Source organism: Pseudopodoces humilis, chromosome 5 (genome assembly GCF_049639895.1).
Source record: "Pseudopodoces humilis isolate 2021_Gansu_Grassland_sample_001 chromosome 5, ASM4963989v1, whole genome shotgun sequence".
Lineage (NCBI taxonomy): Eukaryota > Metazoa > Chordata > Aves > Passeriformes > Paridae > Pseudopodoces > Pseudopodoces humilis.
In genome coordinates, this window is record NC_142204.1 from 72,319,827 (window position 1) to 72,335,955 (window position 16,129).

The 16,129-nt window shown below is 51.0% G+C and overlaps 1 protein-coding gene across 4 annotated transcripts in view; it reads left to right on the forward strand.

Annotated features, from left to right (window-relative positions):
- SHANK3 (SH3 and multiple ankyrin repeat domains 3) overlaps nucleotides 1-16,129 on the forward strand; it is a 158,855-nt gene that overhangs the window by 105,381 nt on the left and 37,345 nt on the right. For all 4 annotated transcript variants that reach the window (XM_088054770.1, XM_088054771.1, XM_088054774.1 and 1 more), the window contains 2 exons: nucleotides 3,086-3,221; nucleotides 9,959-10,039. In XM_088054770.1, coding sequence (XP_087910896.1) covers nucleotides 3,086-3,221; nucleotides 9,959-10,039 — 217 coding nt within the window. The remainder of the gene's footprint in view (nucleotides 1-3,085; nucleotides 3,222-9,958; nucleotides 10,040-16,129) is intronic.

Sequence of the window (16,129 nt, forward strand, 5' to 3'; positions counted from 1 at the left end):
TCCCCTCATCCCGGAGGGCATTCCCGGGTATCCGGACTTTCCGGGATGGGCTCAGGATGAACATGGAGCTGTGGGAAAAACTCCGGGAATTTTGGGAATCGTGGAGGGAAGAGCGGAAATCCTGGAATTCTGAAACTTTCCGGTGATTCCGATTCCAATCATTTCCGGTTTGGGATATCCCAGTTTTTGGGATGCAGTGGGGATTTTTGGGATGCAGTGGGGATTTTTGGGATGCAGTGGGGATTTTTGGGATGCAGTGAGGATTTTCGGGATGAGTCATTTTTTGGGATATTCCCATTTTTCGGGATTTTCCCATTCTTTGGGATGTTCCCATTTTTTGGGATGCACGGATTTTTGGGATATTCCCAATTTTGGACATTCCCATTTTTGGGATCTGCTGATTTTTGGGATCCGTGGATTTTTGGGATGTGCAGATTTTTTGGGACGTTCCCATTTTTTGGACATTCCCATTTTTGGACATTCCCATTTTTGAGACATTCCCATTTTTGGACATTGCCATTTTTGGACATTCCCATTTTTGAGACATTCCCATTTTTGGACATTCCCATTTTTGAGACATTCCCATTTTCGGGACATTCCCATTTTTGGACATTCTCATTTTTGGACGTTCCCATTTTTGGACATTCCCATTTTTGGACATTCCCATTTTTTGGACGTTCCCATTTTGGGACATTCCCATTTTTAGGATATTCCCATTTTTGAGACATTCCCATTTTTAGGACATTCCCATTTTTCCGGACATTCCCATTTTTTGGACATTCCCATTTTTGGACATTCCCATTTTTTGGGGACATTCCCATTTTTGGACATTCCCATTTTTGGACATTCCCATTTTTAGGATATTCCCATTATTGGGATGTTGCAATTTTTGGGATTTTCCCTTTTTTGGGATGCATGGATTTTTGGGATATTCCCATTTTGGACATTCCCATTTTTAGGACATTCCCATTTTTTGGACATTCCCATTTTTGGACATTCCCATTTTTTGGGGACATTCCCATTTTTGGACATTCCCATTTTTCCGGACATTCCCATTTTCGGGACATTCCCATTTTTCCAGACATTCCCATTTTTAGGACATTCCCATTTTTGGACATTCCCATTTTTGGACATTCCCATTTTTTGGACATTCCCATTTTGGACATTTCCATTTTCCGGACATTCCCATTTTTTGGACATTCCCATTATTGGGATGTTGCAATTTTTGGGATTTTCCCTTTTTTGGGATGCATGGATTTTTGGGATATTCCCATTTTGGACATTCCCATTTTTGAGACATTCCCATTTTTGAGACATTCCCATTTTTGGACATTCCCATTTTTGGACATTCCCATTTTTTGGACATTCCCATTTTTGGACATTCCCATTTTTTTGGGGACATTCCCATTTTTGAGACATTCCCATTTTTGGACATTCCCATTTTTAGGACATTCCCATTTTTGGACATTCCCATTTTTGGACATTCCCATTTTTTGGACATTCCCATTTTTGGACATTCCCATTTTTGGACATTCCCATTTTTGAGACATTCCCATTTTTGGACATTCCCATTTTTGGACATTCCCATTTTTTGGACATTCCCATTTTTAGGACATTCCCAGTTTTGGACATTCCCATTTTTGGACATTCCCATTTTTGAGACATTCCCATTTTTGGACATTCCCATTTTTTGGAGATTCCCATTTTGGGACATTCCCATTTTTCCGGACATTCCCATTTTCGGGACATTCCCATTTTTTGGACATTCCCATTTTTGGACATTCCCATTTTTTGGACATTCCCATTTTTGGACATTCCCATTTTTTGGGGACATTCCCATTTTTGGACATTCCCATTTTTCCGGAATTCCCATTTTTGGGACATTCCCATTTTTGGACATTCCCATTTTTTGGGGACATTCCCATTTTTGGACATTCCCATTTTTCCGGAATTCCCATTTTTGGGACATTCCCATTTTTCCAGACATTCCCATTTTTAGGACATTCCCATTTTTGGACATTCCCATTTTTGGACATTCCCATTTTTTGGACATTCCCATTTTTGGACATTCCCATTTTGGACATTCCCATTTTTTGGACATTCCCATTTTTGAGACATTCCCATTTTTGAGACATTCCCATTTTTGGACATTCCCATTTTTGGACATTCCCATTTTTTGGACATTCCCATTTTTGGACATTCCCATTTTTTTGGGGACATTCCCATTTTTGAGACATTCCCATTTTTGGACATTCCCATTTTTGGACATTCCCATTTTGGGACATTCCCATTTTTTGGGGGACATTCCCATTTTGGGACATTCCCATTTTTGGACATTCCCATTTTTCCAGACATTCCCATTTTTAGGACATTCCCATTTTTGGACATTCCCATTTTTGGACATTCCCATTTTTTGGGGACATTCCCATTTTTGGACATTTCCATTTTCCGGACATTCCCATTTTTTGGACATTCCCATTATTGGGATGTTGCAATTTTTGGGATTTTCCCTTTTTTGGGATGCATGGATTTTTGGGATATTCCCATTTTGGACATTCCCATTTTTGAGACATTCCCATTTTTGGACATTCCCATTTTTGAGACATTCCCATTTTTGAGACATTCCCATTTTTAGGACATTCCCATTTTTGGACATTCCCATTTTTGGACATTCCCATTTTTTGGACATTCCCATTTTTGGACATTCCCATTTTTGGACATTCCCATTTTTTGGACATTCCCATTTTTGGACATTCCCATTTTTGGACATTCCCATTTTTGGACATTCCCATTTTTTTGGGGACATTCCCATTTTTGAGACATTCCCATCTTTGGACATTCCCATTTTCGGACATTCCCATTTTCGGACATTCCCATTTTCGGACATTCCCATTTTTGGACATTCCCATTTTTCCAGAACATTCCCATTTCCATCTCCTCACATCCCCCTTCCCAACCATCCCCAAAACCCCCAAAAAACCCCAAAACCCCCCCCAAAAAAACCTCCCCCAACGCCCTCCCCTCTTCCCCGCCCTTCCCGATTCCCGCCGGGAATTCTGATCCCGGTTTTTTTCCGGGATTCCAGGTGAACGGGGTGAACGTGGTGAAGGTGGGGCACAAGCAGGTGGTGGCGCTGATCCGGCAGGGCGGGAATCGCCTCCTCATGAAAGTCGTCTCCGTCAGCCGCAAGCCCGAGGCCGAGGAAGGATCCCGCAAAAAAGGTGGGAATTCCGGGAATTCCTGGGATTTCCTGGGATTTCGGGGAGGTGGGAGAGGTGGGGAGAGGAAAATTCCCTGGGGGGGACGCGGCGGTTTTGGGGATTTTCTGCTTTTTTGGGATGCGTTGATTTTTGGGATGTGAGGATTTTTGGGATGTGCTGATTTTTGGGATTCACTGATTTTTGGGATGCGCCAGGTTTTGGGATGTGATGGTTTTTGGGATATTCTGATTTTTGGGATGCCTTGATTTTTGGGATGTGCCAGGTTTTGGGATGTGCTGATTTTTGGGATGTGCCAATTTTTGGGATGCGTTGATTTTTGGGATGTGCTGATTTTTGGGATGCGTTGATTTTTGGGATGTGAGGATTTTTGGGATGTGCTGACTTTTGGGATGTGTTGATTTTTGGGATTTGCCAGTTTTTGGGATGTGATGATTTTTGGGATGTGCTGATTTTTGGGATGTGAGGATTTTTGGGATGTGCTGATTTTTGGGATGTGAGGATTTTTGGGATGTGCTGATTTTTGGGATGTGCTGATTTTTGGGATGTGCCAGGTTTTGGGATTTTTCCGTTTTTGGGATGTTCTGATTTTTGGGATTCACTGATTTTTGGGATGTGCCGATTTTTGGGATGCCTTGATTTTTGGGATTTGCCGGGTTTTGGGATGTTCTGATTTTTGGAATTTTCCCATTTTTGGGATGTTTCCATTTTTGGGATGCATTGATTTTTGGGATTTGCCAGTTTTTGGGATGTGAGGATTTTTAGGATGTGCCAAGTTTTGGGATGTGCCCATTTTTGGGATTTGCCGGTTTTTGGGATGCGTTGATTTTTGGAATGTGATGGTTTTTGGGATGTGCTGATTTTTGGGATTTTTCCATTCTTGGAATGTTTCTGGTTTGGGGATTTTCTGGGTTTTGGGATGCATTGATTTTTGGGATGTGCCGGTTTTTGGGATGTGATGGTTTTTGGGATGACTTGATTTTTGGGATGTGCCAGGTTTTGGGATACGCTGATTTTTAGGATTTGCCGGTTTTGGGGAGTTTTCCATTTTTGGAATGTTTCTGGTTTGGGGATTTTCTGGGTTTTGGGATGCGTTGATTTTTAGGATTTTTCCGTTTTTGGGATTTGCCACGTTTTGGGATGTTCTGATTTTTGGGATTTTCCCATTTTTGGGATTTTCCCATTTTTGGGATGCATTGATCTTTGGGATGCGTTGATTTTTGGGATGAGCCAATTTTTGGGATGTGCCAATTTTTGGGAATGTGCTGGGTTTTGGGATGTTCTGATTTTTTTTTGATTTTTCCATTTTTGGGATGTTTCTGCTTTTGGGAATGCGCCAATTTTTTGGATGTTCTGATTTTGGGGATTTGCCCATTTTGGGGTTTTTCCCATTTTTGGGATGTTTCTGTTTTTGGGATTTGCCAGTTTTTGGGATGCTTTCATGTTCGGGATGTTTTATTTTTGGGATGTTCTGATCTTTGGGATGTGCTGATTTCTGGGATATACCAGTTTTGGGGATGTTCTGATTTTTTTGATTTTTCCATTTTTGGGATGTTTCCGTTTCTGGGATGTGCAAGGTTTTGGGATGTTCTGATCTTTGGGATTTTTCCATTTTTGGGATTTTTCTGCTTTCGGGATGTGCCAATTTTTGGGATTTGCTGGTTTTGGGAATGCACCAATTTTGGGGATTTTCCCATTTTTGGGATGTTTCCGTTTTTGGGATGCATTGATCTTTGGGATGTGCCAATTTTGGGGATTTTTCCATTCTTGGAATGTTTTGGGTTTTGGGGATTTGCGGGTTTTTGGGTTTTGCCAATTTCGGGATGCGTTGATTTTTGGGATGTTTCCGTTTTTGGGATGTGCTGATTTTTGGGATGCTCCCAATTTTTGGGATGTGTCATTTTTTGGGACGCGCAGATTTTTGGGAATGTGGTGGGCAGGGAAGTTCAGGAAGGTCCCAACCACATCTGTGGAGTTGGGATGTTTTTTGGGAATGGCTTCAATTCCCAAGGTCTGGAATTTATGGAATTGTGATATTTTTTGGGAACGGCTTCAATTCCCAAGGTCCGGAATTTATGGAACTGTGGAGCTTTTTGGGAATTCCCAGGGTCTGGAATTCCTGGAGCTGTGGTGTTTTTGGGAATGGCTTTGATTCCCAAGGTCTGGAATTCCTGAAGTTGCAGTGTTTTGTGGGAATTCCCAAGGTTTGGAATTCCTGGAATTGTGGAGCTTTTTGGGAATTCCCAAGGTCTGGAATTCCTGGAGTTGTGGTGTTTTGTGGGAATTCCCAAGGTCTGGAATTCCTGGAGTTGTGACATTTTTTGGGAATCACTTAAATTCCCATGGTCTAGAATTTCTGGAATTGTGGAGCTTTTTGGGAATGGCTTCAATTCCCAAGGTCTGGAATTCCTGGAATTGGGATGTTTTGTGGGAATGGCTTCGATTCCCAAGGTCTGGAATTCCTGGAGTTGCGGTGTTTTGTGGGAATTCCCAAGGTTTGGAATTCCTGGAATTGTGGAGCTTTTTGGGGAATGGCTTCAATTCCCAAGGTCTGGGATTTACGGAATTGTGGAGCTTTTTGGGAATTCCCAAGGTCTGGAATTCCTGGAGTTGCGGTGTTTTGTGGGAATTCCCGAGGTTTGGAATTCCTGGAATTGCGGCGAACGAGGAAGAATTTTGGGAGCTCCCGGCTGTGGGAAGTGGGGGATGGGCTGGGAATTCAGGGAGGGATCTGGGGAATCCCGGGATGGGTTTTGGGAATCACTTTTGATTCCCACGATCCGGAATTCCTGGAATTCCCATCAGCTGCTCCAGGCTCCTTCTCCAGCTGGGAATGTTGGGGAAGGGGCAGGATGATCCCAAAGGAATGCCGGGAATTCCGGGATGGAGCCTGGGGGTTGCTGTGGGAATTCCTGGGAACGGTCGGTCCTGGGGGATCCCGGAAATTTTTGGGATTTCATTCCATGGGTTCCAGATCCTGGGAGCAGATCCGAGAGTTTGGGCAGGGATTTTTCCAGAGAAAAATGGGAATGTCTGGGAGCACAGGAAGGAGCCGGGAGGGGTTTGGGGGGGATTGGGACTGGAATTCCAGGGAATGGGAGCAGGGGGATGGGAAAGGGAAAAATGGGAAAAGGGGATGGAATTCCTGGGATGGGAAAAGGGAAAAATGGGAAAAGGGGGTGGAATTATAAGGATGGGAAAGGGGAAAATGGGAAAAGGGTAATGGAATTACAAGGATGGGAGTTTGGGAAGCAGGAGCGGGATGGGATGGAGGGACGGGAGCAGGGAATAGGAACGGGGAATGGGAATGGGAACGGGGATGGGAACAGGAATGGGAACAGGGAATGGGAATGGGAACGGGGATGAGAAAAGGAATGGGAACAGGAATGGGAATGGGAACAGGAATGGGAACAGGGAATGGGAATGGGAATGGGGATGGGAACAGGAATGGGAACAGGGAATGGGAACGGGGATGGAAGCGGAGGGAGAGGAACAGAGGGATGGGAAAAGGGGACAGGAGCAGGGATGGAAATGGGATGGAAGGACAGGAGCAGGAATATGGGAACAGGGAATGGGAACAGGGAATGGGAACGGGAATGAGAACAGGAATGGGAGCAGGGAAGGGGAACGGGAATGGGAGCAGGGAATGGGAACGGGAATGGGAGCAGGGAATGGGAACAGGGAATGGGAGCAGGGAATGGGAACAGGGAATGGGAACAGGGAATGGGAGCTGGGAATGGGAACGGGAATGGGAACGGGAATGGGAACAGGGAATGGGAGCTGGGAATGGGAACGGGAATGGGAACAGGGAATGGGAGCTGGGAATGGGAACGGGAATGGGAACGGGAATGGGAACAGGGAATGGGAATGGGAACAGGAATGGGAACGGGAACGGGAACAGGGAATGGGAACGGAATGGGAACGGGGATGGGAGCAGGGAATGGGAACAGGGAATGGGAGCAGGGAATGGGAACAGGGAATGGGAGCAGGGAATGGGAGCAGGGAATGGGAATGGGAATGGGAACAGGGAATGGGAACAGGGAACGGGAATGGGAATGGGAATGGAACAGAGGGAGAGGAACAGAGAGATGGGAGCAGGGACAGGAGCAGGAGATGGGAGCAGGGAATGGAAATGAATGGAAATGGGACAGGAGAGACAGGAGCAGGAATATGGGAACAGGGAATGGGAGCAGGGAATGGAAACAGGGAATGGGAGCTGGGAATGGAAATGGGGAATGGAAATGGGATGGGAACAGGGAATGGAGCAGGGAATGGAAATGGGGAATGGGAGCTGGGAATGGAAATGGGGAATGGAAATGGGATGGGAACAGGGAATGGAGCAGGGAATGGAAATGGGGAATGGGAGCAGGGAATAGAAATGGGCGGGTGGGAATGGGGATGGGAACAGGAATGGAAATGGGATGGGAGCAGGGATGGGAGCAGGGAATGGAAATGGGGAATGGGAGCAGGGAATGGAAATGGGGAATGGGAGCAGGGAATAGAAATGGGCAGGTGGGAATGGGGATGGGAACAGGGAATGGAAATGGGGAATGGAATCAGGGATAGGAGCAGGGATGGGAGCAGGGAATGGATGGAAACAGGAGATGGGAACAGGGATAGAAGCAGGGGGATGGGAGCAGGGGAATGGAGCAGGAATGGAATCGGGGGGAAGGGAGCAGGGATGGAATCAGGGATGGAATCGGGGGCTGGGAGCAGGGAATGGAATCAGGGATGGAGCAGGGGATGGAATCGGGGATGGAATCAGGAATGGATTCAGGGATGGAATCGGGGATGGTAGCATGGGATTGGAGCAGGAATGGAATCGGGGGGATGGGAGCAGGGATGGGAGCAGGGATAGAGCAGGAGGATGGGAGCAGGGGATGGAATCGGGGGAGTGGAATCAGGGATGGATTCGGGGATGGAATCAGGGATGGAATCGGGGGCTGGGAATGAAATCAGGGATGGAGTCGGGGATGGATTCAGGGATGGAATCGGGGATGGAATCGGGGGCTGGGAGCAGGGAATGAAATCGGGGATGGATTCAGGGATGGAGTCGGGGATGGATTCGGGGATGGAATCGGGGGCTGGGAGCAGGGAATGAAATCAGGGATGGATTCAGGGATGGATTCGGGGATGGAATCGGGGGCTGGGAGCAGGGAATGAAATCGGGGATGGATTCAGGGATGGAGTCGGGGATGGAGTCGGGGATGGATTCGGGGATGGAATCGGGGGCTGGGAGCAGGGAATGAAATCGGGGATGGATTCAGGGATGGATTCGGGGATAGAATCGGGGGCTGGGAGCAGGGAATGAAATCAGGGATGGATTCGGGGATGGAATCGGAGATGGAATCGGGGGCTGGGAGCAGGGAATGAAATCGGGGATGGATTCAGGGATGGATTCGGGGATGGAACCGGGGGCTGGGAGCAGGGAATGAAATCGGGGATGGATTCAGGGATGGAGTCGGGGATGGATTCGGGGATGGAATCGGAGATGGAATCGGGGGCTGGGAGCAGGGAATGAAGGGGGCCGGGATCGGGGCCGCTCCCAGCGCAGCACGCGGGGCTCGGGGGAGGGAAGGAGGGAAGGGAAAGAGGGAAGGGAAGGAGGGAGGGAAGGAAAAGAGGGAAGGAGGGAAGGGAAGGAGGGAGGGAGGGAAGGAGGGAGCGCTGCTGGCACGAGGAGCTCCGATTATCCCGTCACGGCACCAAGGCACGAGCCGCGCCAGCGGCCGGCAGCCTCGGGAATTCAGCCGGGAAGTGAGCCGGGAATAACCCTCGGGAACTGAGCCGGGAATAACCCTCGGGAATTGCGCCGGGAATCAGCGCCGGGAGCCCCGGCGGGGCCGCTTCCAGCCCGGGGTGAGCCGCTGCCTCCCGGTGCTTCCCTCATCCTCATCCTCCGGATCCACCAGGCCGCTTTTCCAAAGGGATCCGAGGGGATCCGGTTGGGGGGGTTGGGGGTTGTGGGGGGGGGTTCATCCCGCGTCCCCCCCGCCTGGGTGGGCCCGGCCGGGGCTGAATCCGCCCCGCTGGATCCCTGCCGCAGGCACAGGGATCCTTGGAGCTGCCGTTGCCATGGCAATCCCGGAGCGTTATTCCAGCATTGGCAGCGAGGAGCAGCGAGGAGGAGGAGGAGGAGGAGGAGGAGGAGGAGGAGGAGGAGGAAGAGCTTTTTCCACTCATCCTCGCCGCTCCGGAGTTTTTTTTTTTTTTTTTTGGGGGGGGGGGGGGGGGGGGGGGGGTGGGGGGGGGTGCGATCCAGGGAATGGGGGATCGGGAGATTTTGGGATCATCCCGGGCCACGCGGGCTCGGGCAGCTCCATAGGGTCGGGATCCACAGGCGGCAGGAGGAGGAGGAAGAGGAGGTGGAGGAAGGTGGGGTGGGCCACCGAGGCGGGAAGAAGAGCAGGAAACATTCCCGCTTTTCCCCCGAATTCCCGGAGCGTGGTGGGGAGGGAGAGGAGAGAGAGAGAGAGAAAGGCCATGACTCGGACTCGGCGCCGCTAAATCCGCCAACATTCCCAAAAGGCGTCATTCCCAAAGGGCTCCCACATTCCCGGCGGGAATCATGAAGAAGTTCGCCTCCACGCGCAGCCTCAATAAGATCCTGCAGCAGTGCGACTCCTCATCCCGGGAATACGAGGAGATCCAGGCGGTGGAGAAGAAGTGGCACCTGCACTTGGCCACTCCGCGGAAATTCCGGGAGAAGCGGTGCAAGATGCCCTCTCTGTTCCTTGCAGCTCCGCCGCCGCCCAAGAGAGCCCCCAGCACGACCCTCACGCTGCGCTCCAAATCCATGACGGCCGAGCTGGAGGAGCTGGGTAAGGCCGGGATTCCCCAGGAATTCCGGGGGGTTGGTGGAAGCGGTTTTCCGGCGGTTTCCCGGTGGTTTTCCGGCGGTTTCCCGGTGGTTTTCCGGCGGTTTCCCGGTGGTTTTCCGGTTGTTTGCGTGTGCGTCGTGGGCCTGTGGTGGTGGTGGGTGTGGGAGGCTCGGGGAGAGGGAGAAGGATTCCTGGCTTTATCCAGAGGGGATCCAGAAGGATTCCAGAGGGGTTCCAGAGGGGTTCCAGAGGGATTCCAGAGGGATTCCAGAGGGATTCCAGAGTTCCAGAGGAGTTCCAGAGGGATTCCAGAGGGGTTCCAGAGGGATTCCAGAGGAGTTCCAGAGGGATTCCAGAGGGGATTCCAGAGGAGTTCCAGAGGGATTCCAGAGGGGTTCCAGAGGGATTCCAGGGGGGTTCCAGAGGGGTTCCAGAGGGATTCCAGAGGGGTTCCAGAGGGATTCCAGAGGGATTCCAGAGGGATTCCAGAGTTCCAGAGGAGTTCCAGAGGGATTCCAGAGGGATTCCAGAGCGGTTCCAGGGGAGTTCCAGAGGGATTCCAGAGGGATTCCAGAGGGATTCCAGAGGGATTCCAGAGGGGTTCCAGAGGGATTCCAGGGGGGTTCCAGAGGGGTTCCAGAGGGATTCCAGAGGGATTCCAGAGGGATTCCAGAGGGATTCCAGAGAAATTCCAGAGCGGTTCCAGAAGGGTTCTAGAGGGATTCCAGAGGGATTCCAGAGGAGTTCCAGAGGGATTCTAGAGGGGTTCAAGAAGGATTCCAGAGAAATTCCAGAGCGGTTCCAGAAGGGTTCTAGAGGGATTCCAGAGGGATTCCAGAGATATTCCAGAGGGGTTCCAGAGGGATATCCAGTGCTCCGGGGGCACATCCCGGTGTAGGTGGGCGTGGGAAGGACGTTGGGAGGCTCCGGTGGGTGTGGAGGGGTTGATGTGCCCTGGCCTTGGGCATCCTCATCCGTTCCCTGATCCATTCCCTGATCCCTGATCCATTCCCTGATCCCTGATCCATTCCCTGATCCATTCCCTGATCCATTCCCTGATCCCTGATCCATTCCCTGATCCCTGGTCCATTCCGTGATCCTTTCCCTGATCCCTGCTCCATTCCCTGATTCCTCATCCTTTCCCTTTTCCTGCTCCATTCCCATCTCCATTCCCAGCTCCTTTCCCTTTCCCTGCTCCGGCTCCACCTGCTCCTCTCCTCACTTTCCTCACTCCATTCCCAGCTCCATTCTCTATTCCTGTTCCATTCCCTGATCCATTCCCTGATCCATTCTCTATTCCTGTTCCATTCCCTGATCTATTCCTTGCTCCATTCCCTGCTCCATTCCCTGATCCATTCCCTATTCCTGCTCCATTCCCTGCTCCATTCCCATCTCCATTCCCTGCTCCATTCCCCGATCTATTCCTTGCTCCATTCCCTGATCCATTCCCAGCTCCATTCTCTATTCCTGTTCCATTCCCTGCTCCTTTCCGATCTCCATTCCTAGCTCCATTCCCTGATCCATTCCCTATTCCTGTTCCATTCCCAGCTCCATTCCCAGCTCCATTCCCTGATCCATTCCCCGATCTATTCCTTGCTCCATTCCCTGCTCCATTCCCTATTCCTCTCCCTGCTGCTGCTCCTTTCCCTGCTCCATTCCCTATTCCTGCTCCTTTCCCTTTCCCCGCTGCTTTCCCGTCTCCATTCCCTGCTCCTTTCCCTGCTCCATTCCCTGCTCCATTCCCTGTTCCTCTCCCTATTCCCAGCTCCTTTCCCTGGTCCGGCTCCTCCTGCTCCTCTCCTCACCTTCCTCACTCCATTCCCAGCTCCATTCCCTGCTCCATTCCCTGTTCCTGTTCCATTCCCTGTTCCTCTCCCTATTCCCAGCTCCTTTCCCTGGTCCGGCTCCTCCTGCTCCTCTCCTCACCTTCCTCACTCCATTCCCAGCTCCATTCCCTGCTCCATTCCCTGTTCCTGCTCCATTCCCTGTTCCTGCTCCATTCCCTGTTCCTCTCCCTATTCCCGGCTCCTTTCCCTGCACCGGCTCCTCCTGCTCCTCTTCCCTGCTCCTCTCCTCACTCTATTCCTGCTCCATTCCCTGATCCCACTCCATTCCCTGCTCCTCTCCTCACTTTCCTCACTTATTTCCCTGCTCCATTCCCTATTCCTCCTCCTTTCCCATTCCCTGCTCCATTCCCTGCTCCATTCCCTGATCCATTCCCTGCTCCATTCCCTGATCCTTTCCCTGCTCCATTCCCTGTTCCTGCTCCTTTCCCTTTCCCTGCTCCATTCCCATCTCCATTCCCTGCTCTGGCTCCTCCTGCTCCTCTCCTTACCTTCCTCACTCCATTCCCAGCTCCATTCCCTGTTCCTGCTCCATTCCCTGATCCTGCTCCATTCCCAGCTCCTTTCCCATCTCCATTCCCTGTTCCTGCTCTTTTCCCTGCTCCATTCCCTATTCCTGCTCCATTCCCTGTTCCTCTCCCTATTCCCTGCTCCTTTCCCTGCACCGGCTCCTCCTGCTCCTCTTCCCTGTTCCTCTCCTCACTTCATTCCCTGCTCCATTCCCTGCTCCATTCCCTATTCCCGCTCCATTCCCTGTTCCTGCTCCATTCCCTGATCCTTTCCTTATTCCTGCTCCTTTCCCTGTTCCTGCTCCATTCCCTGATCCTTTCCCATCTCCATTCCCTGTTCCTGCTCCATTCCCTACTCCTCTCCCTGCTCCTTTCCCATCTCCATTCCCTGATCAATTCCCTGATCCTGCTCCATTCCCATCTCCTTTCCCTGCTCCATTCCCTGATCCCACTCCATTCCCTGCTCCTCTCCTCACTTTCCTCACTCCATTCCCTGCTCCATTCCCTATTCCTTCTCCTTTCCCTTTCCCTGCTCCATTCCCTGTTCCTGCTCCTTTCCCTTTTCCCATCTCCATTCCCTGCTCCATTCCCTTTCCCTGCTCCATTCCCTGTTGCTCTCCCTATTCCTGTTCCATTCCCTATTCCTGCTCCATTCCCATCTCCATTCCCAGCTCCTTTCCCTGCTCCTCACCTCTCTCCTCTCCCTCCTTTCCCACACTCGGCATTACCAGGTTTTTATTTCCCATCTCCGGGCAGATCCCAAACCCTGCCAGGAGAGCCTCAGGGGAGCTCTGGAATTCCAGGAGAGCTCCAGAATTCCAAGAGAACTCCAGGAGAGCTCCAGAATTCCAAGAGAACTCCAGGAGAGCTCCAGAATTCCAAGGGAACTCCAGGAGAGCTCCAGGATTCCAAGAGAACTCCAGGAGAGCTCCAAGAGAGCCCCGAGAGAGCTTTGGAATTCCAGGGGAGCTCTGGAATTGCAGGAGAGCTCCAGAATTCCAAGAGAACTCCAGGAGAGCTCTGGGAGAGCTCTGGAATTCCAGGAGAGCTCCAAAATTCCAAGAGAACTCCAGGAGAGCACCAAGAGAGCCCCGAGAGAGCTTTGGAATTCCAGGAGAGCTCTGGAATTGCAGGAGAGCTCCGGAATTCCAAGAAAACTCCAGGAGATCTCCAGGATAGATTCAGGAGAGCTCTGGGAGAGCTTTGGAATTCCAGGGGAGCTCTGGAATTTCAGGAGAGCTCCGGAATTCCAAGAAAACTCCAGGAGATCTCCAGGACAGATCCAGGAGAGCTCCAAGAGAGCCCCAGGAGAGCTCTGGAATTCCAGGATTGCTCCAGGATTTCTCCATCCCCCCCATCCCGCTGCCACTCTCACATTCCCGGCTGCTTTCCAATCCTGCTCCACATTCCCAGATTCCCTGAAATCCTCCCCACTCCCACCATTCCCTGCTTCCCGCCGCCGGAATTCCTTGTTTTTCCCAGCCCTCGCGGCCTCCGGGAGGGGCAGGATCCGATCCCGCTCCATCCCTTCCCTTTTCCCGGATCCGCTTCATCCCCGGAGGGATCCCAATTCCCAGGAAATTCCCGGCTCCTGTGGGAATCTGGGATTTTCCATGTGGGAATGTGGCCGTGGCACCCTGGAGCCTCAGCAGGATCCCACGTTCCCTCTTTTTTTTCCATGGTTTTCCATGTTTTCCTTGGTTTTCCGTTTTTCCATGGTTTTCCGTGTTTCCCATGGTTTTCCTTTTTCCCATGGTTTTCCGTGTTTCCCTTGGTTTTCCATGCTCTCCCTGTTTTTCACGCTCTTCCCGGTTTTCCAAGCCCTTCCTGGTTTTCCAAGCTCTTCCTGATTTTCCATGCTTTTTCTGGTTTTCCATTCCTTCTGCTTTTCCATGTTCTTCCTGGTTTTTTCCATGCCCTCCCTCTTTTTTTATTCCTTCTGGTTTTCCAAGCTCTCCCTGGTTTTTCCATGCCCTTCCCGGTTTTCCAAGCTCTTCCCAGTTTTCCAAGTCCTTCCCGATTTTCCATGCTATCCCTGGTTTTCCATGCCCTCCCTGGTTTTCCATGTTCTCCCTGGTTTTTCCATGCCCTTCCCTGTTTTCCAAGCCCTTCCTGATTTTCCATGCTCTCCCTGGCTTTTCAGTGCCTTTCCTGGTTTTTCCACACTTTTCCTGGTTTTCCATGCTCTCCATGGTTTTTCCATGCCCTCCGTAGTTTTCCAAGCCCTTCCCAGTTTTCCAAGCCCTTCCCAGTTTTCCAAGCCCTTCCCAGTTTCCCAAGCCCTTCCTGATTTTCCAAGCCCTTTCTGATTTTCCAAGTCCTTCCTGGTTTTCCACGCTCTCCCTGTTTTCCATATCCTCCATGGTTTTTCCAAGCCCTTCCTGCTTTTTCCATGCTTTTTCTGTTTTTCCATGTTCTTCCTGGTTTTTCCAAGTTTTTTCTGGTTTTTCCATGTTTTTTTTCTGGTTTTCCAAGCTCTTCCTGGTTTTTCCAAGCCGTTCCTGATTTTCCAAGCCCTTCCTGGTTTTCCATTCCTTCTGATTTTCCATGCTCTTCCCTGTTTTCCGTGCTCTCCCTGGTTTTCCATGCTCTTCCCGGTTTTCCAAGCTGTTCCTGTTTTCCATGCTCTCCCTGTTTTTCCATGTTCTCCCTGGTTTTTCCATGTCCTTCCCGGTTTTCCAAACCCTCCCTGTTTTCCACGCTCTCCGTGGTTTTTCCAAGCTCTTCCCGGTTTTCCGTGCTCTCCCAGTTTTCCATTCCCTCCCTCTTTTTTAATTCCCGCTTTTCCCAAGCTCTCCGTTTTCCTCTCCCTGTTTCCCAACCCATCCCTGTTTTTTTCCCGTTCCCTCCGGATTTCCGTTCCCTTCCCGGTTTTCCGAGCCTTTTCCCGCTCCCCGCGGGGTCGGGACAGATCCCAGCATCCCACGCCTGGATCATCCAGGATTTATTTCATCCCGAGCCTCTGGATTCCCACCCTGGAATTCCCACCCTGGAATTCCCGGTGCTTCCAGACCGTTATTCCCAATCCAGAGGCTTTTTTTTTTTTGGCGGGAACGTCTCCTTTTTCCCACTTTTTTTCCCCATCCCGGATCCCGGGGTTCCTCCTTCCACCGCCATTCCCGGTTTTCCCGGAGCGGGATTGGGAGCAGCGATCCCGGGAGAAGGATCCGGAGGCGGCTCCAGCTCCGATCCCACAATCCCGAAGATTTTTCCCGGGAATTTCAGCGCTCCTTCCCACGGATCGAGGGAGGGGCTGAAGCCATTCCAGGGAAAACGAGGGATCCGTCCTCTTCCCATCCTTCGCTCCAGGTTTTTCCTGTGGATCGGCATTCCCGGGATTCGGCTCGGAGCCGCTCTCCTTCCCAAAAAAACCGCCAGGGAAAGGGAAATTCCCAAAGAAATTCCCAAAGAAATTCCCAAAGGAATCCCCGCCCCCTTTTCCATGGATCCCGAACACCCCCTGTGCCCTTCCCGACCTTTTCCTTGCCATTCCCACCCCCTCGGATGCTCCGGGATCCCTCCTGTGCCGAAATCCAGGGATTTGGATGCGGGGAATTGCCCTGGGATTGGACTGGGCATTCCTTGGGATGGAATTCCTTGAGATAGAATTCCTTGGGATGGAATTCCAGCCGATCCCGAGCAGGATCCAGCCTGGATCCACCAGGAGATCGAGGGATGATCCCGGCCTGGAGCTGGGATCAATCCCAAATCCCTGCGGGCCGGCGGGGGGGGGGGGC